Raw genomic sequence first — 25215 nt, forward strand, 5'->3', positions numbered from 1 at the left:
CACACAGTCGTCCATCCTGTACCTGCTTGAATCCAGCAAAGGCGTGAGTGGACGTATAGCGCCTTCAGAAAGTATTCAGACCCTCTCACATTTTACACATTTTGTTATGCTGCAACCGTGTGCTAAAATTGTATAAATTCATTTTTCTCCCTCATTACTCAATATCCCAGTACGACAAAGAGAAAGTAGGATTTTTACAGAGTTATTTAAAATGAAAAACTGAAATATCAGTTGGTGGAGGTATTCAGACCCTTCACTCAGTACAGTGGAACCTCGGTTTGCGAGCATAATTCGTGCTCGTAGTCCAAAGCACTCGTATATCAAAGTGAATTTCCCCATAAGAAATAATGGAAACTCAGATGATTCATTCCACAACCCAAAACTATTCATATAAAAAGATTAATGCAAAATATAAAGTACAAATACATAAAACAAATTAACCTGCACATTACCTTTGAAAAGAATCATGGCTGGTGTGAGTGAGTTTCTAAACTCTTGTGGGATTCCACCAAACGGGACGACACGCGGAAGAGCGTCCCAAAGCAATCACAGTCTCCCAGCGCTGTAGCTGTTCGCCGTAAAAGTGAATCCGAAAAGATCGCGGACATACTATAAGCACCTGCCATCGATGGGTGATACAAGGACCATTATAAATGCGCAGGGCACAGTACTACTTGGCCACGACCCTGCATGACTGCTGTGTCTGTGTATAGGAGAGTGGCAGATCCCGCTACAATAAATAACCGCACTGTTGCTGTTTCAAGCTGAATAAACGCTGGTGTTACTAAAGTACTGAGACTCAGCTTCGTGTTTTGGGGCGCAAGACGGGGACTGGCATGTCACAGCACACACACACACACACACACACACAGTCACAATGCTGTAGTAAACAGTATACGCTCGTACAGATGTTGACTATATGAGTGAGGCACGCCGACTCAGACGGAGAATAGGAGACGATTACCCACAATCCCGCAGCGAGAGAGAGAGAAGAACCATCAGCTCAGTTGTGATCACATGACGCTCAGCAGACAAAGCGTATACATACTACTCATATTGCAAGACCTCGCTCGTTTATCAAGTCAAAATTTATTAAAAATGTTAGCTCGTCTTGCAAAACACTCGTAAACCAAGTTACTCACAAACCGAGGTTCCACTGTACTTTCTTGAAGCTCCTTTAGCAGCCATTCCAGCCAGGAGTCTTCTTGGGATTAATGCCACAAGTTTCCCACACCTGGATTTTGGGGATATTCTGTGATTTTTCTCTTTGGACCCTCTCAAGTTCTGTCACGTTTGTTGGAGACTGTTGGTAGACAGCTAAGTTCAGGTCTCTCCAGAGATGTTTGATTTTGTTCAAGTTGGGCTTTAGCTGGACCACTCAAGGACGTTCCCAGAGTTGTCCCCAAGCCACTCCTGTGTTGTCTTTGCTTTGTCCTTTTGGAAAGTGAACCTTTGGCACAGTCTGAGATCAAGAGCACTCTGGAGCAGTTCTTCATTAAGGGGGTCTACATGAAGCTTTCCCTCAACCCTGCTTAGTTCCCCAGACCCTGTGGCTGAAAAACAACCCCACAGCATGAGGCTGCCGTGACCATGCCTCACTGTCAGGATGGTATTGCGCAGGGGGTGAATGGTGTGTGGTATCCTCCAGACATGATGCCAGTCTTGCTTTCATCAGACCAGAGAATCTTATTTCTTACAGTCTGAGAGTCCTTTAGGAATCTTTTTATAAATTTCAAGTGGGCTTCCATGTTTCTTTTACTAAGGAGAGACTTCTGTCTGACCACTCTGTATAAAGCAAAACATTAATGGAGCATGACAGTGGTGGTTGTCCTTCTAGAGGTTTCTCCTGTGGCAGACGACCGGGGACCTTGCCCCACCGGGACGCCTGAAGAAGGGGAGGACCGGGAGAGGGGCGATATCTCCCCCGGGATGCAAGAGGGCAGTTGCCCTGGATTACATCAGGGCCACAGACTTGTTGGGGACCGTCACCACTGCCAGGGGGCGCCTGGACGATCCCAGAGCCCTGGACTGCAGGACTTCTGCCACACCAGGACGTGCTGCAGGAAAATCATCAGGGTGCACCTGGAGCACATCCAGTAACGATATAAAAGGGGCCGCCTCACTTCATTAGGGGAGCCGGAGTTGGGAGGCAGAGGGCAGAACTTGTGAGGAGAGGAGTGGAGGTGGCGGAAGAATAAGGAGAAAGAAAAGAGAAACACAAGGACTGCAAGTATATTGAGGTGATCTGTGCATTGTGTTGTGTATTAAAAGGAGAAGAAAATAAAACGTGTGTGTTCTGGACGTCTGTGTGTCATGTATCTGTTTAGGGCCGGGCTGAACATCAACACTGTTGTCTCCATCCAGGTTCTCTAGAGCTAAGCCAGTGGGACCATCAGATTCTTGGTCACCAATGATTGCTTGTTCTGGCTAGGAGGACAGAGAGATACCCTGAAGCTCAGCCAGAGTGACCATATGGTTCTTGGTCCCTTCTTCCTCTGCTGCTCAGTTTGGCCAGGTGGGCAGCTCTAAGAAGAGTCATGGTGGTTCCAAACATCTTCCATTTAAGAATTATGAGGGCCACAGTGCTCTTGGGAAAATTCAATACTGCAGAAATATTTTTGTAGCCTTCCCCAAATGTGCACATCAATAAACTCCTATCTCTCTGGTCTGCAGGCAATTTCTTCGCCCTCATGGCTCGGTTTTCGCTCGACTCTGAGACCTCTGTAGACATGTGTGTGTCTTTACTAACGAGTCCAGCCAACTGAGCTGACCACCGGTGGACTCCAAACAAAGTGTAGAAACATCTCAATGATGATCAACAGAAGGGGATACAGTGTCATCGCAAAATGTTTGAGAACTTGCATCAAGGTGTGTGGTGGACGGCCGGGACCCATGCCCCTTTAACACTGGACCCGGGGGAGCAGCCATGGGATGCACACTACATCCCCTGGAACATTTGGAGTCAGCCCCCCTTGGGTTGCATCGGGGCTACAATTGTGTTACACCAGAGCTCATCCCTGTTGTGCTAAGTGGCCACCACCAGGAGGAGCTGCACACAGCCACACCTGGAAGTGCAGCCTCATTAAGCCAATTAACACCTGGAGCACATTCTGGGTGGACTATAAAAGGAGCCTGCAGCCACTACTCAGTGGGCGAGAGTCGGGAGGAGGAGGAGGAGGAGGAGGACGAGGAGGAGGAGGAGGACGACGACGACGACGCCGCCTGGAAGGAGTGGAGAAAGAAGAGTGGTTTTTTTGGGTGTTTTCTTTTGTGTGTGTTTTGGGGACTGTGTAGGGTCTGTGACACACAGGGAAGACGTGCCCCACGGCTGAAGAACACAAGAATAAATCTTTCTGTTTATTCTTACCTGTGCCTCCGTTGTCAGTCTGTGTCGGGTTGACGCCTATATAGCGCCTTTGGCACAGGTGATATTTCAGTTTTTCACTTTTAATAAAGTTGCAAACATTCTGTAAATCCTGTTTTCACTTGGCCATTCTGGGATATCTTTTAAAAAATTGAGGCGTGAGAACGAATAAAGGTAAGGATTTTTCTTTTTACACTCATTTTTTCTGTTACTACAGTACAGTATATTTATGTCCTTTTCCTTTTTCTGTGGCTTAGTTGTGTTTTTATGTTCTAGATTATGATTTTGCAAATGTGTTAAGATAGGTAAGTGACTTAGGCTAGGGTGTGTTTCGACTTACACCAAAATTTGGGTTACATCACTGTTGTAGGAACGGAACTGTGTCGTAACTCGAGGAACCCCTGTAAAGTTTTTGTGTTTTTACACGTGCCTCTGTGTGAATCTGTGTCGGGTCAGGCACTATACAGCATCCATTTCACTATATATGTAAACATTGCTGTAGTTGGCAAGATTTGTGGTTATTTTCCATCCATCCATTTTCCAACCCGCTGAATCCGAACACAGGGTCACAGGGGTCTGCTGGAGCCAATCCCAGCCAACACAGGGCACAAGGCAGGAACCAATCCCGGGCAGGGTGCCAACCCACCGCAGGACACACACAAACACACCCACACACCAAGCACACACTAGGGCCAATTTAGAATCGCCAATCCACCTAACCAGCATGTCTTTGGACTGTGGGAGGAAACCCACACAGACACGGGGAGAACATGCAAACTCCACGCAGGGAGGACCTGGGAAGCGAACCCAGGTCCCCAGGTCTCCCAACTGCGAGGCAGCAGCGCTACCCATTGCGCCACCGTGCCGCCCTGGTTATTTTCTAGAATGATATTTTGCATGCAGCATTAAGACGATGACTTTTATAGATGGATAGATAGATACTTTATTAATCTCAAGGGGAAATTCACAATTTTATATATTGAATTTAGCAACAGATGTCAAGGTCTTCCTACTGTCACTTCCATCCAGCCATCCATTCACTCTACATGCTTAATCATACATAATGTATACAGTACTGAAGGAAATTACAACTATTATCATTAATTACCACACTCAAACCAAGGACTGTACTGGCAGTAATCTGCAACCGAGACAACAAAAAATCCATAGGCGTAGTCGGCAAGATTGCGGCGTAACCCTGCTAACTGCAGTTACTTTCTACAATGATCTTTTGCAGGTAGCTTTGAGACAGTGACTTTTATCTAGTGAATTTGACAACAGAGGTCATGGCATTGTTACAGTCACTTGCATCCATCTATCCATCCTCTACATGGCTAATCAGACAACATACATACAGTATATTTATGGTATTGCAGAAAAATTACGACAATTAACATTAATAAACACAATCATGTTGGGGACTGTATTGGTGGTAATCATCAGTGCACTGCTGCATCCAAGACAACAAAAAATACATTGGTGTAGTCGGCAAGATTGTGCTGTAGCCCTGTTAGCTGCATATGCCATTAAGGCGGTGAGTTTTAAATAGTGAATTTGACCACAGATATCATGGCTTTACTACTATCAGTTCCATTTCTAAATCCTTCCATCTATCCACTAAATACACTTAATCTGATACACTACAAATATTTATGCTATTACTGGATTTTATAAGTGCGATCAATAATAATAATCCATCCATCCATTATCCAACCTGCTATATCCTAACTACAGGGTCACAGGGGTCTGTTGGAGCCAATCCCTGCCAACACAGGGCACAAGGCAGGAAACAAACCCTAGGCAGGGCACACATACACACCCCCCCACACACCAAGCACACACTAGGGACAATTTAGAATCGCCAATGCACCTAACCACCTTGTCTTTGGACTGTGGGAGGAAACCCACGCAGACATGGGGAGAACATGCAAACTCCACGCAGGGAGGACTTGGGAAGTGAACCCGGGTCTCCTAACTGTGAGGCAGCAGCGCTACCCACTGTGCCACCGTGCTGCCCATAATAATAATAATAAATTATTTTATGTATATAGCACCTTTCCAATGCTCAAAGCTTTAAACAATTCTGATGGTAATCGTTAGTGCACTGCTGCATCCCAGACAACAAAAAATACATTGGTGTAGTCGGCAAGATTATCTACTATTATTTTCTACAATGATATTTCGTGTATAGCGTTAATGCAATGACTTTTATACAGTGAATTAGATAACAGATGTCAGGACTTTGCTACTATCACTTCCATCTATCCATCCATTTATTGTAAAAGTTTAATCTAACAGAACACACATATTCAGATGAATGCAGGAAGTTACTACTATTAACATTAATAAACACAATCACAGTGTGAACAGTAAATCTCAAAGAACAGAAAATACTTTGGTGTATTTGGCAAGAACAACCCTATTACTTGTAGTTATGTTCTATAATACATTTTTGCATGCATTAATGGCAACCACATATATATATATATATATATATATATTCACGGCATTCGTAGTCTGTGTCACAATCTGATTGTATGGGTGGTTACCTACCAGGTAACGCTTGTGGTTGGCCAGCAATCTGCTAACATCCGCCACGGTGCCCTCAGTTTGTGAGGAGCAGATCATAGAATGGTTGATAGAGCCCAGAATGAGGGCGAAACACGTGTCGCGTACTCTTTGCATTATTTGACAGTAAACTATTTCAACCATATATATATATATTCATGGCATTCGTAGTCTGAATCACAATCTGATTGTATGGGTGGTTACCTACCAGGTAACGCTTGTGGTTGGTCAGCAAGTCGGCTAACATCCGCCACGGTGCCCTCTTTCAGTTGCGAGAACCAGATCATATTCGCCTCTAGTGCTGACGTCCGAGGTTTGATTCCCGAGAGGGAGTGCAGTGAGTGTGTACGCCTGATGAGCCCAGAATTAGGGCGAAACACGTGTCGCGTACTCTTTGCATTATTTGGCAGTAAAACTATTTTCAAACATATATACATATATATATATAATATATGGTGAATATATATAGTCATATATATTCATATATAGTGAATTTTGACAACAGATGCCATAACTTGGCTACTATCACTTCCATTTCTAAGTCTGCTTATTCTGATAAACTGCTTGTGTTTATGCTATTACTGGATTTTATAAGTGCTACCTACTATATAGTAAGACACTAAGGTCTGTGAGTCCGGCTCCTTAGAGCAATCTGATTGTTCATTTTTGACTCTGTGATGGAACAAAACAGAAGATAAGTGTGAGACACACGAGAAGAAGTCGAGGCACATGCTGTGAGAGAGTTACCTTCAAAGACGGAAAGTATAAAACTGAACAGGAGGCAAAAATACTGCCTTGAAAATGCCAGAGTCTGAGAAGCAGGCTTTACGGGAATGTGCTTGAGAGAGGGAATGCTGGTGAAGAGACTCTCACACACACACAAATACAGAGGCACTGATAATACACATAGGCCGGCAGACAGCAAATAATTTTAAATGAATTTTTGCCTGTCTTTGACGGGTAGCGTGGCTAGTCAATAGTAAACACAGTTAAGTTTGAGACTCAGCTAGCTGTAATCATCAGTGTTCTGCTGCATCCCAGACAACAAAAAACTACATTGGCGTAGTCGGCAAGATCAGCTGCAGTTGGTGTGTTTTCTCCAACAATCTTGTGCATGTAGCATTAAAGCAATGACTTTTATGAAGCAAATTTGACAACAGAGAGCATTTTATTGCTTCTATCACTTCCATTTCTAAATCCACCCATCCACTAAATGTTTTTGCATAATCTTTTGTGATGCATATATTTGTACTGTTACTGGATTTTAAAAGCTGATATCATTGATAAACACAGTCAAGTTCAAGACTCTACTAGCAGTAATCATCAGTGCTCTGCTACATCCCAGACAACAAAAAACTACACTGGCGTAGTCGGCAAGATCAGCAGCAGTTGGTGTGTTTTGTCCAACAATCTTCTGCATGAAGCATTAAGGCAGCGACTTTTATAGAGTGAATTTGACAACAGAGAGCATTTTGTTGCTGCTATCACTTCCATTTCTGATTCCACCCATCCACTAAATGTTTTTGCATAATCTTATGTACTGCATATATTTGTGCTATTACTGGATTTTATAAATTGACATCATTGATAAACACAGTCAAGTTCAAGACTTTACTAGTAGTAATCATCAGTGCTCTGCTGCATCCCAGACAACAACAAACTACACTGGCGTAGTCGGCAAGATCAGCAGCAGTTGCTGTGTTTTCTCTGATGATCTTGTGCATGTCTCATTAAAGCAATGACTCTCATAAAATGAATCTGACCACGTGTCATGGCTTTTCTACTATCACTTCCATGTCTAAATCCATCTATCTATTAAATATGCTTAATCTGATGTGCTCCATAAATGTGTGCTATTATTGGATTCTATAACGGCCATCAATAATAAAACAGAGTCAAGTTCGAGACTCTACTAGCCGTAATTATCACGACTCTGCTGCATCCCAGACAACATAAAATTACATTGGCGTAGTCGGCAAGATCAGCAGCAGTAGCTCCGATGATCTTGTGCATGAAGCATTAAGGCAATGACTTTCATAAAGTGAATCTGACCACATGTGTCATGGCTTTTCTACTATCACTTCCATTTCTCCATTCATCCTTCCGCTGGGCATGCCTAATCTGTCAAAACTCCCACAAATTCATGGCCTTACAGGATTTTACCACAATCAACATTAATAAACACAACCAAGCTGGACTTGGTATCTGCTTGGTAACTCCAGGTCACTTAGTCCATTTGAATTCTTACTCTGGTAAAGCACATTACCAATTACTCGTTAAACACCGTGGTATAGCATTGCCTATAAAAAGGCGCTATATAACGGTTACGTTTGTTTGTTATTTACATTTTTAACGGAGTGCCATTTCATCTTTCCTCCTGCTTTGAGTCTGGTGCTGCTGGGACAGGCCTATGCTACCCTCATGAACGACTTGAACATCATGGTGCTTTGCATATTTTTTTCGTCTGACTTGACATGAAGCCAACACAGCCCTTTCCGCATGAGGTGCATATCTGGACTGCTGAGGTGTGGCAAAGAGAACAAGAAATTCCCCGTTTAATGAACATCTCAATACCAGGAGCACTTAATGAAATATGCATGCAGCACTTGTGCGTTGTTTCCAACTGCCTGCGCCCTGTTTATCTAAACGTCCCCTATGGCAGATTTTGTGAACTCCTTTGACAGAATGGCATCAATTATACATGAGCTTTCATCTAACAGCTGTTGGATTTACAGGCAGCCGAGGTAACGTTTGGTGTGTTGATGTAGCAGAGCAGCCAATGAACGGGCATCAGCAGCAGGGGCACTGCAGCCCACTTATGGGGTCAGGCCTTTTGTACCAAATCCTCAGTTATAAATTACAAGAAGGTGTGTATTCACTTTGCTGTTAAAAATAAACACAACTCATTTTGGGACCCCATGTTACCCAGTTCAGGGACTTTGGGGTATCAGGTGCAAGTCGAAAACCAAACCCTAGATGGGGTGCCAGTCCATCACACAGCACACTCATTTACTAACAGGGCTGATTTGGAGTTGCCAATCCACTTAACCTGCATGTCCTTGGGAGGTCGGGGGAAAATTCTAGAAGCCATTAAATGGCAAATACACAGCAAGAACCATAAAGTAGGGGTCCGCGGCAGCTGGGCAGTCGAAGTCTATAATGATGATGACAGGCAGGGCATATGAGGGTCCGGAAAGAAGCAACTTAGAGGATGATAAGGCAGCTAAAGAGAGAAAACTTTGGGAGTGAAAAAGGGAGGGCAACCCGTAAGGGTCAAGGAAGGCCTGAGCGTCCACCTTAGAAGGGTGAAGGGTCAGCACAGACATGGGAACGTATGTGGAAAAGTGGAACCGCAAGACTGAGCGGATCAGGGAATAAGGAGTAGCGAGCTCTGCTGTTAAGGACGTGAGACGAGAACAAATGGAGGTGGATGGAATTAATGAGAGACGTGCGTGATCTTAATGGATTCATCCTCACTGGCTTAACCAGTAAAGATGGTGAACTCGATGCTCTTCACTGGAAAGACGAACAGAAGAGCATCCTGGTCAGCGCTGCCACCAACTCCCGCTCTGCTCACCGCCGCTGCTCTCCATCCATCCATCCATCCATCCTCTTCCGCTTATCTGAGGTCGGGTCGCGGGGGCAGCAGCTTGAGCAGAGATGCCCAGACTTCCCTCTCCCCGGCCACTTCTTCTAGCTCTTCCGGGAGAATCCCGAGGCGTTCCCAGGCCATCCGGGAGGCATAGTCCCTCCAGCGTGTCCTGGGTCTTCCCCGGGGCCTCCTCCCGGTTGGACATGCCCGGAACACCTCACCAGGGAGGCGTCCAGGAGGCATCCTGATCAGATGCCCGAGCCACCTCATCTGACTCCTCTCGATGCGGAGGAGCAGCGGCTCTACTCTGAGCTCCTCCCGGATGACTGAGCTTCTCACCCTATCTTTAAGGGAGAGCCCAGACACCCTGCGGAGAAAACTCATTTCGGCCGCTTGTATTTGCGATCTCGTTCTTTCGGTCACTACCCATAGCTCATGACCATAGGTGAGGGTAGGAACATAGATCGACTGGTAAACTGAGAGCTTTGCCTTACGGCTCAGCTCCTTTTTCACCACGACAGACCGATGCAGAGCCCTCATCACTGCGGACGCCACACTGATCTGCCTGTTGATCTCACGCTCCATTCTTCCCTCACTCATGAACAAGACCCCAAGATACTTGAACTCCTCCACTTGAGGCAGGATCTCGCTCCCAACCCTGAGAGGGCACTCCACCCTTTTCCGGCTGAGGACCATGGTCTCGGATTTGGAGGTGCTGATTCCCATCCCAGCCGCCTCACACTCAGCTGCGAACCGATCCAGAGAGATCTGAAGATCACGGCCTGATGAAGCAAACAGGACAACATCATCTGCAAAAAGCAGTGACCCAATCCTGAGTCCACCAAACCGGACCCCCTCAGCACCTTGGCTGCGCCTAGAAATTCTGTCCATAAAAGTTATGAACAGAATCAGTGACAAAGGGCAGCCCTGGCGGAGTCCAACTCTCACTGGAAACGGGTTTGACTTACTGCCGGCAATGCGGACCAAGCTCTGACACCGGTTGTACAGGGACCGAACAGCTCTTATCAGGGGGTCCGGTACTCCATACTCTCAGAGTACCCCCCACAGGATTCCCCGAGGGACACGGTCGAATGCCTTTTCCAAGTCCACAAAACACATGTAGACTGGTTGGGCGAACTCCCATGCACCCTCCAGGACCCTGCTAAGGGTGTAGAGCTGATCCACTGTTCCGCGACCAGCACGAAAACCACACTGTTCCTCCTGAATCCGAGGTTCAACTATCCAACGGACCCTCCTCTCCAGGACCCCTGAATAGACTTTTCCAGGGAGGCTGAGGAGTGTGATCCCTCTGCCGCTGCTCTCCTTGTTTAGGTTTAGGTTTATTTGTCATATATAGGTTAACACCGGGTCAACATACAATGAAATGTGTATGACGAGAAAAACAAGTCACTCAGCCTAGATCTAATAAAGCTTAAAAAAAGATTACAAGTTAAAAATAGACAAGCCATATAAAATAAAATATGTACGTTTTAAAAGAAGTTATAGAGCAATCTGAGTTGAATGAGCAGCAAGTACAAATGACAGTTATTGCACAGATAATGTTTTATAAGTGCAGATTCATGTTCCAGTCAGTACTCCGAGTGTGTGCAGGTACAGTTTGTGTGTGAGTAGTGCACTGTAGATGTAATGTAAGTGTATGTAAGTGTTCAGGTGTTGCTGTTGAGGAGTCGAATGGCCTGGTGGTAAAAGCTGTTCTTAAGTCTTGTAGTCCGAGCAGCCAGACTCCTGTATCGTCTGCCAGACGGTAACAAGGAGAACAGCTGGCGTGCTGGATGGCTGTGGTCCTTTATGATGCTGCTTGTCTTACGCAAGCACCGATGGAGGTAAATGTCTTCAATGGCAGGGAGACTCATGCCCGTGATGTGTTCTGCTGCCTTCACCACTCTCTGTAGTGATTTCCGGCTGCTGGCAGAGCAGCTCCCATACCAGACGGTAATGCAGCCCGTCAGAAGACTCTCGACCACGCTCCTGTAAAAGTTTGAGGTGATGTTGGCATTCATGCCAAACTTCCTCAGCCTCCTCAGGAAGTAGAGCCGCTGGCGAGCTTTCTTGACCACAGTGTCTATGTGAAGGGTCCACAAGAGATCCTCGGTGATGTTTACCCCGAGGAACTTGAAGCTGTTAACCCTTTCAACTTCTACGCCACTGATGTAGATGGCCTGGTGTTCTTGGCCTTGCTGTTTCCGATAGTCCACGATCATCTCCTTGGTTTTGCTGACGTTAAGAGACAAGTTGTTATCCAGGCACCAATTACTCAATGCCAGCACCTCCTCTCTGTAGGCCGTCTCATCGTTGTCAGTGATAAGGCCTATGATGGTTGTGTCGTCTGCAAACTTGATGATGGTGTTTGTGCCGTGTTTTGCAACACAGTCGTGGGTGAACAAGGAATACAAGAGGGGGCTAAGCACACAGCCCTGCGGCGCTCCTGTGTTTAAAATGAGTGATGAGGATGTGTGTTTGCCGACTCTCACCACCTGGGGCCTGTTTGTGAGGAAAGAGAAAATCCATCTGCAGATGGTCATCCTCAACCCAAGGTCGTCAAGCTTCAAGACGCATTTTGAGGGGATGATGGTGTTGAATGCCGAGCTGTAATCTATGAACAGCATTCTGACATATATACAGTATTTCCTCTTTCCAGGTGGGTGAGGGCAGTGTTTATTATTAGCGCAATGGCATCCTCTGTCGATCTGTTTGCTCTGTAAGCAAATTGGAGAGGATCCAGTGTGTCAGGGAGGGAGGAGCAGATGTAACCTTTGACTAGTTGCTCGAAACACTTCATAATGACCGATGTCAGTGCAACCGGGTGATAGTCATTCAGACAGGAGACCACCGGTTTCTTTGGGACAGGAATGATGGTGGATACCTTGAAGGAAGTGGGGACCACTGACTGCCTCAGGGAGAGATTGAAGATGTTGGTGAACACACCTGCTAGCTGGTCAGCACACGCCCTGAGGGCACGGCCTGGGATGCTCTCTGGTCCCGGAGCTTTGCGAGGATTGACCTTTTTGAAGAACCTTCTCCGTCAGATGTTTCTAGGATCAGAGTGACACACTCACTGCCCCCTTGAGGATATAGCACCTGTTCTTTGTTGGCTGCATCAAAACGAGCACAGAAGGTGTTGAGCTCATCTGCAAGACATGCAGTGGACTGAATGCTGACTGTGTTTTTCTTTTTATAGTCAGTGATGCAGCACAGTCCATTCCACAGGCGCTTGGTGTCAGAGCTGTGGTAGCTTGACTCCACTTTGTCCCTGTAGTCCCATTTGGCCTTCTTGATGGACCTCCGGAGGTCGTATCTGGCTGCTTTGTATGCATCAGAGTCCCCTGAGTCAAAGGCAGAGGTCCGCGCCTTGAGCTTAGCCCGAATCTCCCTATTTACCCAGGGCTTCTGCTTAGGATATATGCAAATGGAGGTTTTAGTGACAACATCGCCAATGCACTTGCTGATATAACCTGTGACAGAGTCTGTGAATTCACTGATGTTGCCATCAGCTGCATCCTCAAACATCTGCCAATCAGTTGTTTCAAAGCAGTCCTGTAAGACCCCCTCACCTTCACTGTCCCATTGTACGTCTACATCTGAAAGAAATCAGTGTGTGTGTGTGTGTATGAGCGAGAGCACTACTGGCACAGACTGGCAGCCCCTCCAAGGTGGGATACTGCTTTGTGTCTGAGACTGGCAGAATAGGGCAATCCGGCCTGTTTATGTGATAATGGGGATTTCAGTTGGTCACGTCTATAAAACTGTGGTGGGCTGGCACCCTGCCCGGGGTTTGTTTCCTGCCTTGCGCCCTGTGTTGGCTGGGATTGGCTTCAGCAGACCCCCGTGACCGTGTAGTTAGGATATAGTGGGTTGGATAATGGATGGATGGACGTCTATAAAACTAAACGAAGGAATGAACTCCTGATATTCATACAGGACTTTATCTAACTACTCAAAGTGCTTTACACAGACAGTGGGGAGCCACTTTAACCACCACTAATGTGCGGCACCCATCTGAATGATGAGATGGCCGCCTTTCTTGCACCAGTGCACTCCGCACACATTAGCTATTAGGTGGTGAAAGGGACAGAGAGACAGTTAGGCACGTGGGTACAGGGGTGGTTAGGGGGTCCAAAATGACCAGGCCACAGTGCTCAGTCTCTGTCTTTTCAAAAGATGCCCACAGAGAATCAGGACCTCAGTTTAACATCTCATCCAAAGGACGGTGCCAGTTTTTACAGCACAGTGTCCTCGTCACTACAATAAGGCAATAAGGTAATTTGCCAATGCTGGCCTCACCAACACCTCATCCAGCAGGCAACCCAAGCTTTTCCAAGATGGTCTCCCATCCAAGTACTGGCTGGGCCTGAACACACTGAGCTTCAGGTGGATGAGCTGTTCGGAAGTGTAGGACACAATGGAAAGGAATTAGGAATAGGGATATTCTCACTTAGACAGCATGGACAACACCGTGTAGGACTGCGTACTGGAGGAGGCACGTTCAATAGATAGTGAAAGGAACTATCCATCCATCCATCCATTTTCCAACCCGCTGAATCCGAACACAGGGTCACGGGGGTCTGCTGGAGCCAATCCCAGCCAACACAGGGCACAAGGCAGGAACCAATCCCGGGCAGGGTGCCAACCCACCGCAGGTGAAAGGAACTATATAATAGATATACAGACAGAAAGGATCTAAACAACCAATAAAAAGATCGGAAAGGCACTATATAATAGCTTCATAAATAGAAGGGCACTAAAAAACTAATAGACATGAATGGTACTACGTGATAGATAGATAGATAGATAGATAGATAGATAGATAGATAGATAGATAGATAGATAGATAGATAGGTTTAATCTTAATATACTGTAGATAGATAGATAGATAGATAGATAGATAGATAGATAGATAGATAGATAGATAGATAGATAGATAGATAGATGTGAAAGCCATTATAAGATAGATAAGTTTAATCTTAATATAGTAGGATAGATAGATTGAAAGGTGCTATATAATAGATAGATAGGTTTAATCTTAACATAGATAGATAGATATACAGTGTATCCGGAAAGTATTCACAGCGCATCACTTTTTCCACATTTTGTTATGTTACAGCCTTATTCCAAAATGGATTAAATTAATTTTTTTCCTCAGAATTCTACACACAACACCCCATAATGACAACGTGAAAAAACTTTACTTGAGATTTTTGCAAATTTATTAAAAATAAAAAAAATTGAGAAAGCACATGTACATAAGTATTCACAGCCTTTGCCATGAAGCTCCAAATTGAGCTCAGGTCCATCCTGTTTCCCCTGATCATCCTTGAGATGTTTCTGCAGCTTCACTGGAGTCCACCTGTGGTAAATTCAGTTGACTGGACATGATTTGGATAGGCACACACCTGTCTATAGAAGGTCCCACAGTTGACAGTTCATGTCACAGCACAAACCAAGCATGAAGTCAAAGGAATTGTCTGTAGACCTCCGAGACAGGATTGACTCGAGGCACAAATCTGGGGAAGGTTACAGAAAAATTTCTGCTGCTTTGAAGGTCCCAATGAGCACAGTGGCCTTCATCATCCATAAGTGGAAGAAGTTCAAAACCACCAGGACTCTTCCTAGAGCTGGCCGGCCATCTAAACTGAGCGATCGGGGGAGAAGGGCCTTAGTCAGGGAGGTGACCAAGAACCCGAAAGTCACTCTGTAGGAGCTCCAGAGGTCCTCTGTGGAGAGACGAGAACCTTCCAGAAGGACAACCATCTCTGCAGCAATCCACCAATCAGGCCTGTATGGTAGAGTGGCCAGACGGAAGCCACTCCTTAGTTAAAGGCACATGGCAGCTCGCCTGGAGTTTGCCAAAAGGCACTTGAAGCGACTCTCAGACCATGAGAAAGAAAATTCTCTGGTCTGATGAGACAAAGATTGAACTCTTTGGAATGCCAGGCATCACGTTTGGAGGAAACGTGGCACCATCTCTACAGTGAAGCATGGTGGTGGCAGCATCATGCTGTGGGGATGTTTTTCAGCGGCAGGGACTGGGAGACTAGTCAGGATAAAGGGAAAGATGACTGCAGCAATGTACAGAGACATCCTGGATGAAAACCTGCTCCAGAGCGCTCTTGACCTCAGACTGGGGCGACGGTTCATCTTTCAGCAGGACAACGACCCTAAGCACACAGCCAAGATATCAAAGGAGTGGCTTCAGGACAACTCTGTGAATGTCCTTGAGTGGCCCAGCCAGAGCCCAGACTTGAATCCGATTGAACATCTCTGGAGAGATCTTAAAATGGCTGTGCACCGACGCTTCCCATCCAACCTGATGGAGCTTGAGAGGTGCTGCAAAGTGGAATGGGCGAAACTGGCCAAGGATAGGTGTGCCAAACTTGTGGCATCATATTCAACAAGACTTGAGGCTGGAATTGCTGCCAAAGGTGCATCGACAAAGTATTGAGCAAAGGCTGTGAATACTTATGGACATGGGATTTCTCCGTTTTTTTATTTTTAATAAATTTGCAAAAATCTCAAGTAAACTTTTTTCACGTTGTCATTATGGGGTGTTGTGTGCAGAATTCTGTGGAAAAAAATGAATTTAATCCATTTTGGAATAAGGCTGTAACATAAAATGTGGAGAAAGTGATGCGCTGTGAATACTTTCCGGATGCACTGTAGATTTAATCTTAGATAGATAGATATATAGATAATCTAATTCAGCAGTGACCCTAACCCTTCAGCTCTCTCACATTTCTTTACCAACGCGCTCATTCAAATACCCCGCAGGTTCCCGTTCTGATTTTTAACGCACCACTAAATCATTGCCGACATTTCTAGAATATCCTGTATCATTAATTCCGTGTTCCTCAGGGTATCTTGCGTTTTAAAATTCCGTAGCCACCAACGCCGGTCCTAAGCTGCTCTTCCCAATCCATTTCCCTCTCGCCGCGTTCTACACATCTAAACGGAAGCCATCGATCCGCCCGATCGTCCCTCCATTTCCAAATGCAATTCTCGAACGTTCTTTCATGTTCAGCCAAAGCAAACCACAAAAACATTGAGGCTGCAACTTGATGACTTCATACACGATGGTTTTGCTTCCAGTGAAACTGCACGTTGATCCGCTGAGGTCACAGACGCGGAATTCGAGCGGATTTTGATTTGCTGCTGGGAACGGAACAGGTGCCATCCACCGTCAGACGGAGATCGCGGAGCTGGTCGTTTGTGGCCGATCGTACGCTTATAGCTGTGAAGACGTCACCTCGCTATTGACCCATTTCAGTATTTTATTTTACCCTAACATGGTAACATTTCATTGATTGTTTTCTCAAATCTCATTAATAATGACTAATAACCGTGGCACTGATCCTGGTTCAAATCACACACGTTGGGATTTGAAAGAGTAAGTTGGAACCTCCTGTTCTGAATTTTACGCCATGTATTGAATGGGGTCTGCGATGGACAGGGATGGTCCTCAGCCTGCGGCCGTGGTGGGCCCCGTTGCGAGTGTGAGAATGTTGTGTCACACTTCACATCTCCTTTGAACCCAAACCCCAGATAAGGGGTAGACGTGTATTAGTTGGACGTGGACGCCGAGGAGGTTTTATTTTGCACTGCCACTCCGCTGGATGGCAGCCATAATCACCTGAACAGAAATCACAGCACAGCAGCAGACACAGGGCACTGGCCCCCCTCTTAACAAAGTCATTGTAAGCGTAGGTTTGTGTAGTCACAAAAGCCAGACTTTTTTTCGAAATTTCTCCTTAATGTACACAGTGTTAAGAGATATTACTCAATCTTTATTCTTCATTCTTAACCTAATCTGGTAGTGCAGACCTCAATTAGGACTGGAGACATCATGCCGCAGCCCCTCGCACATCCAACAAGCTCGACAGGTAGAGAAAGAATCTTTCAACACGAAAACAACCGAGCTGGACCTTAACACCCCTCACCAGCAGGTGGCGATGTAATCGTTGAACTAAAAATCCAGGAATTCTTTCACCAATAGTAACGCGGAGACAACGAGATAAACGCACACCTGGGCACAAAGGTGAGCGCCCGTCCTGGACGACGGGCACTTTTATAATCCCATTTCGGCGGGGTCCCCTTCAGTTTGTCACACACTCATTCGGATCAGAACAATCCATGCATTCCCACGGTTGGCGCGGCGCTCGGCTTACCTTTCATCATCTGCTTGATGTACTTGGACAAGAGTGACCCGATGCCGGCCCGTTGCTGCGCAGTCCCGTCCGTCTTCAGGAAGGGCCTCAGCTGTGCGTTGTTCGGGGCTGAGCGGACATTCCTGTTGAGCACGGAGGCACTCTGGTCAAGCTGTGCGGCTGTGGGGCTGCCATCGCCCTCGGAGCCCGCCGACGGACGAGCCAAGCAGGTGCTCGAGAGGACAGCGAGTAAGACACATGCGCAGATCCCACTGTTCATAGCTGGACAGGAGGCAAAGGGGACCGACGTTAGTGGAGCATCAGTTACAGCAAGGACCCTCAACTTTGATTACTCAAAGGTCCCCCGGAGAACCACAAGGATACGTCAAAGGCCGCCCATGATATTAACCGTTTATTTCAGCTTAGACAAAGATGCTTATTTTTAAACACATTTATTAACCAAAGTATTTTTGCTGCTATACCTTTACAATGATGGGTTTTATAGGCACAATACAAAATGAAACATCCTGAATGTTTTTATTTAATAAAAGTTATCTTTGCTTGTGCCTACATTTTAATGGATAAATAATAACTTGTTTAACCAAAATACAAAATTTGTCACTTCAGATTTTTTTGATAACAAAGGCTGCTCATTTGACTACAGTATTACTTTGGAAATTATACATAAAATCCGCCATAATAAAAAAAAGCATCTGTTTTCGTCCAGTTGTTATGTCTCAGAAATTCCATAAGATGGCACATCACAAACATTTATAGTACTAAAATGAGTTGCATTTGTCTTTCCAATAAATACCACATCACAAACATTAACACTGCTTTTATGAAACCCAAACAACATAGCAAATAACGTGCACTGCATTTGCCATTCCAACAGATGGCACATCACAAACATTAACACTGCTTTTATGAAACCCAAACGATATGGCAAATAACATGTGCACTGCATTTGCCATTCCAACAGATGGCACATCACAAACATTAACACTGCTTTTATGAAACCCATACCATATGGCAAATAACATGTGCACTGCATTTGCCATTCCAACAGATGGCACATCACAAACATTAACACTGCTTTTATGAAACCCAAACGATATGGCAAATAACATGTGCACTGCATTTGCCATTCCAACAGATGGCACATCACAAACATTAACACTGCTTTTATGAAACCCATACCATATGGCAAATAACATGTGCACTGCATTTGCCATTCCAACAGATGGCACATCACAAACATTAACACTGCTTTTATGAAACCCATACCATATGGCAAAGAACATGTGTACTGCATTTGTGATTCCAACAGATGGCACATCACAAACATTTGTAGTCATGCATTTTATAACTACAGATATTTGTGATGTGCCATCTGTTGAAATCACAAATGCAATGCATTTTATTACTATGTGCATTGTAAAATAGATTCCAACAGATGGTGCATTGCAAATGTTAATGCTGAGGTCCATGCTGTTTATTTAGATTTCATCCTGTCTTAGATGGGTAGTACAGCTAGTATAATCCACCTTAATAAAAGGGTCAGTTTCTGTGTGTCTATCTGGATGTTATGTCTTCGTCATTCCAACAGATGGTGCATCCTGAACATTTGTTGCAATAAAATGTGTTGCATTTTTAAATTTCAACAGATGGCGCATCATAATAATATTTTAATGCAGCTTTTATAAATCCCACACCATATGGCATATAGCAGAGATATATGATTAGCATTTTTCATTCTAACAGATGGTACATCACAAAAATTTGTTGTAATGCATTTTCTTACTACAAATGTTTGATGCACCATCTTTTGGAAATAAAAATACAATGCATTTTATTATCTATATGAATTACAAAATACTGTACATTCCAACAGTTGGAACATTGCAAATGTTAATTCTGAGGTCTGTGTTGATTATTTAGATTTCAGCCTGTCTTATATGGGTAGCACAGCTAGTATAATCCACCTTAATAAAAGGGCAAGATTCAGCGTATCTGTCCAGTTGCTATGCCATCATCATTTGAACAGATGGAGCATCCTAAACATTTGTAGCAATAAAATATGCTGCATTTGTCACTTCAACCGATGGTACATCACAATCATTAACACTGCATTTATGAATCCCACACCATGTGACATATAACAGAGACATATCCATCCATCCATTATCCAACCCGCTATATCCTAACTACAGGGTCACAGGGGTCTGCTGGAGCCAATCCCAGCCAACACAGGGCGCAAAGCAGGAACAAACCCTGGGCAGGGCGCAAGCCCACTGCAGTAACAGAGACATATTCGTTGCATATTTCATTCCAACAGATGGTACATCACAAACATTTGTTGTAATTAATTTTATTGCTACAAATGTTTGATACACCACCAGTTGGAAAGAAATATGCAATGCATTTTATTACTACATGAATTACAAAACACATTCCAGTAGATAGTGCACTGCAAATACTGAGGTTTGTGTAGATTGTAAGCCATCTTAGATGGATAGCACAGCTAGCATTAACAAATTTCTGAAATAGAAATTAAAATTAAAAAATAAATTTTAAAATACAAAATTAATCAATTAATTAATTTTTTTTTCCTAATAATTAAATTACAGAAACTACTTTTTCATCCTCGGGTTTCAGCAGTGCAGGAGCGTTTCTAAAAGAAGACTGTGATGTTTCAACTAGAGGTCTCCTCCAGCTGCAGTTCAAAGGTCTCATTTTAGTCTATCTTTGATCGTTTTGTTCATTTTTATGTTCATTGTGTTGGTTATTTCGTTTTTATGTACCAATGTATCTTCTGCTCTAATCCAGGTGTCTTGTGGGTGGTCCCCTCAAGAGCTGGCGCCACTTGTCCATCACCAAAAAGGACTGCCGTCTGCCCTATTAGTCATTGACTGCGGTTGGTGGATGGTGAGTTCTCGTGTGTTTTTTTACTCTTTTGATTATTTCTGATTTGCTGGAGTTTTCTGACCATTTTGCTTTGACTTTTGACCATTCTTGGATTTTGTTTATGTAATTAATTATTTTATTTATTTATATTTTTTCAATTATAAAAATTGAACGTTTGCCCTTTTTCTGGTTAGCCGGGGTTTGACAGTTTGCTGCCCTCTAGTGAGCATTTTCAGTATTTACTGGGACTCTGGTGTTTAGGAATTTTCCAGTTCCCAACAAAGGCAACTTTAAATGCCAATGTGTTTTCTCTGCACCTACAACCCTCAAGTCAGTGGAGAAGAGAAAAGCATTATGTAGGGCGGTGGCAGCAGCCAGGTAAGTCACAGATGGACCGGTGGCCAGCCATGGCACCCGTGTAGCTTTAAAAAGTGAGCAGAGTTCCCTCAGCAGCATGTTTAAAGTCGACTCGTCTTTGACATCGTGATAAGACACCACATCTCTTTATGACAGTGTGGAGTGTCACCTCCTGTTCACTTTTTCTTGTTGGATTATTGTGAGAAGACTAGTAGCTGCGCTGTGAGCGGACACGGGCAACACATTTTAATTGCAGGTGTAAATGTATTCTGGCTCAGTTATAAACGGATTCAATCTATGAAATGAATGCTAATGTGGTCTTTGAGAAAAACGGTGGCCTTTGCATATCACATGTATTATATTTTGGGTAATGACGAAGGGGCTCAGCTTTAAAAAGATAAGTATGACACCCCTGCTGTGGCTCGATTTCTAGCTAAATGTGTATTTTGCTGCAATTTTCTAGTTATTTTCAGCCATCTTCCAGTGTGCCAAATGTGTACTGAGGCCCCCTAGTGGGCCGCCACCCTCTGGTTTTTAACCACTGAGTTACAGCCTAGAAATTTCAATTAATTAATTAGCAGCAGGAAGGTTTTATGGAGCAGGAGCTGCAGTTATGTGCCCACCAAACAAACTGACTTTAGGCCTGTGTAGGCCCAGTGGGGACAAACATATTGACCATATGGGAGCAGCCAACAATGACCGTACTGGAATTTGCATATCAGGGCAACATCGCCCCCCAAAAAACTCTGGCCCAATGTGGGCAAACGGACACTGACCCCAAATTTGATCATGAACTTGAAATAAACTCCATGCCTTACTGGTCCAACCATCCATTTTCCACAAAAGCCAGTTTAGTGACAGTAAAGAAGCAGGATTTTTAAGAGGGTACTGTGAGGGTGGTGGTGATTGGGGGGGTGGGGGGGCACCCGTGCAGACAAGGGAGAAGAACAGGCAATTCCATTAAGGGAGGACCCCAAGGCTCCAGTGTCACTGTGCTGCCCCCTTACTGCTGCCCTCCTTGAAACGTTCTTTATTGGCCGGGGTATAAATGGGTGGGAGCGATTTTGAGTTAAGGTCCTGCTTGGCTCGTTTTGTGTTGCAAGATTTTTTTCTTTACCTCTCAAGCCTGGTGGGTGTGCGAGGGGCTGCCCCATGATGCCTACTGCCTTGAGCTCTGTGCTGCCACATTAGATTAAGTACATTTGAGAATGTCTATACTTTATAAGGCAGTATATAACATAAAGCCTGAGGAATATCCTGCAACACGACGTACATTACAGAATAATTTAAAAAAAAATGTCTGGCTGTCGTGACTTCATGAGTCTGCGCATAGGATGGCTTTGTTAAGGTCAGTGGGGGTCCAGTGCCCCGTGTCTTTTTCTGTTAAGGTGACTATGGCTGCCATCCAGTGGAGTGCAGAATAAAAACTCCTCAGCGTCCACGTCCTACTAATACCCCTCTGTCCCTTTCCTGGGTTTTGGTCTCAAAGTAGTTGTGAAATATGACACAGCATTCTCACACTCGCAAAGGTCGGACGCACTGAGGACCATCCCTGGACAGGGCGACTGTCCATCGTAGACCATACATACAGTACAGGAGGTTACGACATACTCTTTCAAACGGGATCACTGGGATCAGAGTCACGGTTCTTAGTCATTATGGATGAGATTTGAGAAAACAATCAACGAAATGTTACAATGTTAAGGTAAAGTAAAATACTGAAATGGGTCAAAAGTGAGGTGACGTCTTCACACTTATAAGTGCGACAAACGACCTGCTCCTCGAGCTCCGTCCGACTGTGGATGGCTCACTTGTATCGGCTTTCCTATTCCTTTCCCAGCAGCAAATCGAAATGCGATCGAATACAGTTTCACTGGAAGCAAAACCATCGTGTATGAAGTCATCAAATTTCATCTTCAATGATTATTGTGGTTTGCGTTGGCTGAACATGAAAGAAAGTTCGAGAATTGCATTTGGAAATGGAGGGACGATCGGGCGGTTCGATGGCTTCCGTTTAGATGTGCAGAACGCGGCGAGAGGGAAATGGATTGGGGAAGAGCAGCTTTGGACCGGCGCTGGACACGGAGCTTTACAACGCAAGAGGAACACGAACTTAATGAGGCAGGATATTCTAGAAATGTCGGCAATGATTTAGTGGTGCGTTAAAAATCAGAACAGGAATCTGCGGGGTATTTGAACGAGTGCGATGGTAAAGAAATGTGAGAGAGCTGATGGGTTAGGGTTAATCTATCTATCTATCTATCTATCTATCTATCTATCTATCTATCTATCTATCTATCTTAATAATAGTTTTTACATCGGGGCAGCACGGTGGCGCAGTGATAGCGCTGCTGGTTCACAGCAAAGACACCAGGGTTCATGATCCCCATTCCTCCCTGCGTGTGTGGGTTTTCTGGTTTCCTCCCACTATCCAAAGACATGCAGGGTAGGTGGATTGGCAAAGCTAAACTGGTGTTTAGTGTGTGTGTTCGTCCGGCAAAGATAGATAGATAGATAGATAGATAGATAGATAGATAGATAGATAGATAGATAGATAGATAGATAGATAGATAGATAGATAGATAGATAGATAGATAGATAGATAGATACTTTATTAATCCCAAGGGGAAATTCACATACAAAGGACTGGTGCCCGGTTTGTTCCTGCCTTGTGCACGATGCTAGCTGGGATAGGCTCCCACGACCCTATTCAGTACAAAGTGGGTTAGGAAATTACTGACATTTATTTATCAGTTATATAGTGCCTTTCACATCTATCTCTCTATTACATCGTGCCTTTCATATCTATTTATCTGTTATATAGTGCCTTTCATATCTATCTATCTATCAATCTATCTATCTATCTATCTATCTATCTATCTATCTATCTATCTATCATTTATATAGTGCCTTTCATATCTATCTATCTATCTATCTATCTATCTATCTATCTATCATTTATATAGTGCCTTTCATATCTATTTATCTGTTATATAGTGCCTTTCATATCTATCTATCTATCTATCTATCTATCTATCTATCTATCTATCTATCATTTATATAGTGCCTTTCATATCTATTTATCTGTTATATAGTGCCTTTCATATCTATCTATCATTTATATAGTGCCTTTCATATCTATCTATCTATCTATCTATCTATCTATCTATCTATCTATCTATCTATCATTTATATAGTGCCTTTCATATCTATCTATCTATCTATCTATCTATCTATCTATCTATCTATCTATCTATCTATCTATCATTTATATTTCATATCTATTTATCTGTTATATAGTGCCTTTCATATCTATCTATCTATCTATCTATCTATCTATCTATCTATCTATCTATCTATCTATCTATCTATCTATCTATCATTTATATAGTGCCTTTCATATCTATTTATCTGTTATATAGTGCCTTTCATATCTATCTATCATTTATATAGTGCCTTTCATATCTATCTGTCTGTCTATCATTTATATAGTGCCTTTCATATCTGTCTATCTATCTATTTTATAGTGTCTTTCACATCTATCAAGTGTTTTTGTATCAATATATTGTAATTGTAATGATTTACAATTTATTAATCAATACTAAAAGGAGTAAAACACAATGATAATGTCTTTAATCTGTTTTTTAATACAAATTGCATTTATTGGTACTTGTCTCTTTTTTCAATGTTACAGCTCTGAACACGAAAACATTAATAAAAATATATTTTATATTTTAAAATTTTGCAAATGTACCCAGTATATAAGCAATGCCTTTTAAATCCGTTTAAATAGTTAATTATACTTGTACCATTAATGTCTAAAACCCAACACCAATGCTAATTTTCAGCATCCTTTACTCTGCGGCACGCAGCATTAAAAGCGGGATGCTGTGCCAAGGGTAGTAGTGATGGTATTGGCTCAGCGCGACAAACTCGCAGAACCAATGAAGGATTTACTGAACTTGTACTGTCAGGTTTGAGCCACTAGAGGGACTATGGCTTGGTGATCATTGTAGCAGCCATTGTGGCATTTGATTGGGTTTTCCCAAGCCCACACTGCCAATAGTCTGCCCACATCACTCTTCCTTCAGGGCATTGACATAAAGGGAACCATTTTTGGACCCCAATAGATGTAACCTCTTATTTGGATCTGTAACGTGTTCTGTTATTTTTAACCCGCATTATCCGGACCAGGATCGCGGCGTTGGGGTAGGTGGTATGTGCGTGTGAATGATTTGGTTTTGGATCCCCGTTTTAAAATCCGTTGT

General features: G+C 43.9%; 1 protein-coding gene across 1 annotated transcript in view; it reads right to left on the reverse strand.

The window, feature by feature from the left end:
* LOC114663959 (cholecystokinin-like) overlaps positions 1 to 25215 on the reverse strand; it is a 77716-nt gene that overhangs the window by 47683 nt on the left and 4818 nt on the right. Inside the window, exon 2 of the mRNA XM_028817923.2 lies at positions 17705 to 17965. Coding sequence (XP_028673756.1) covers positions 17705 to 17963 — 259 coding nt within the window. The 5' untranslated portion in view covers positions 17964 to 17965. The remainder of the gene's footprint in view (positions 1 to 17704; positions 17966 to 25215) is intronic.

This window comes from Erpetoichthys calabaricus, chromosome 13 (assembly GCF_900747795.2).
Source record: "Erpetoichthys calabaricus chromosome 13, fErpCal1.3, whole genome shotgun sequence".
NCBI lineage: Eukaryota > Metazoa > Chordata > Cladistia > Polypteriformes > Polypteridae > Erpetoichthys > Erpetoichthys calabaricus.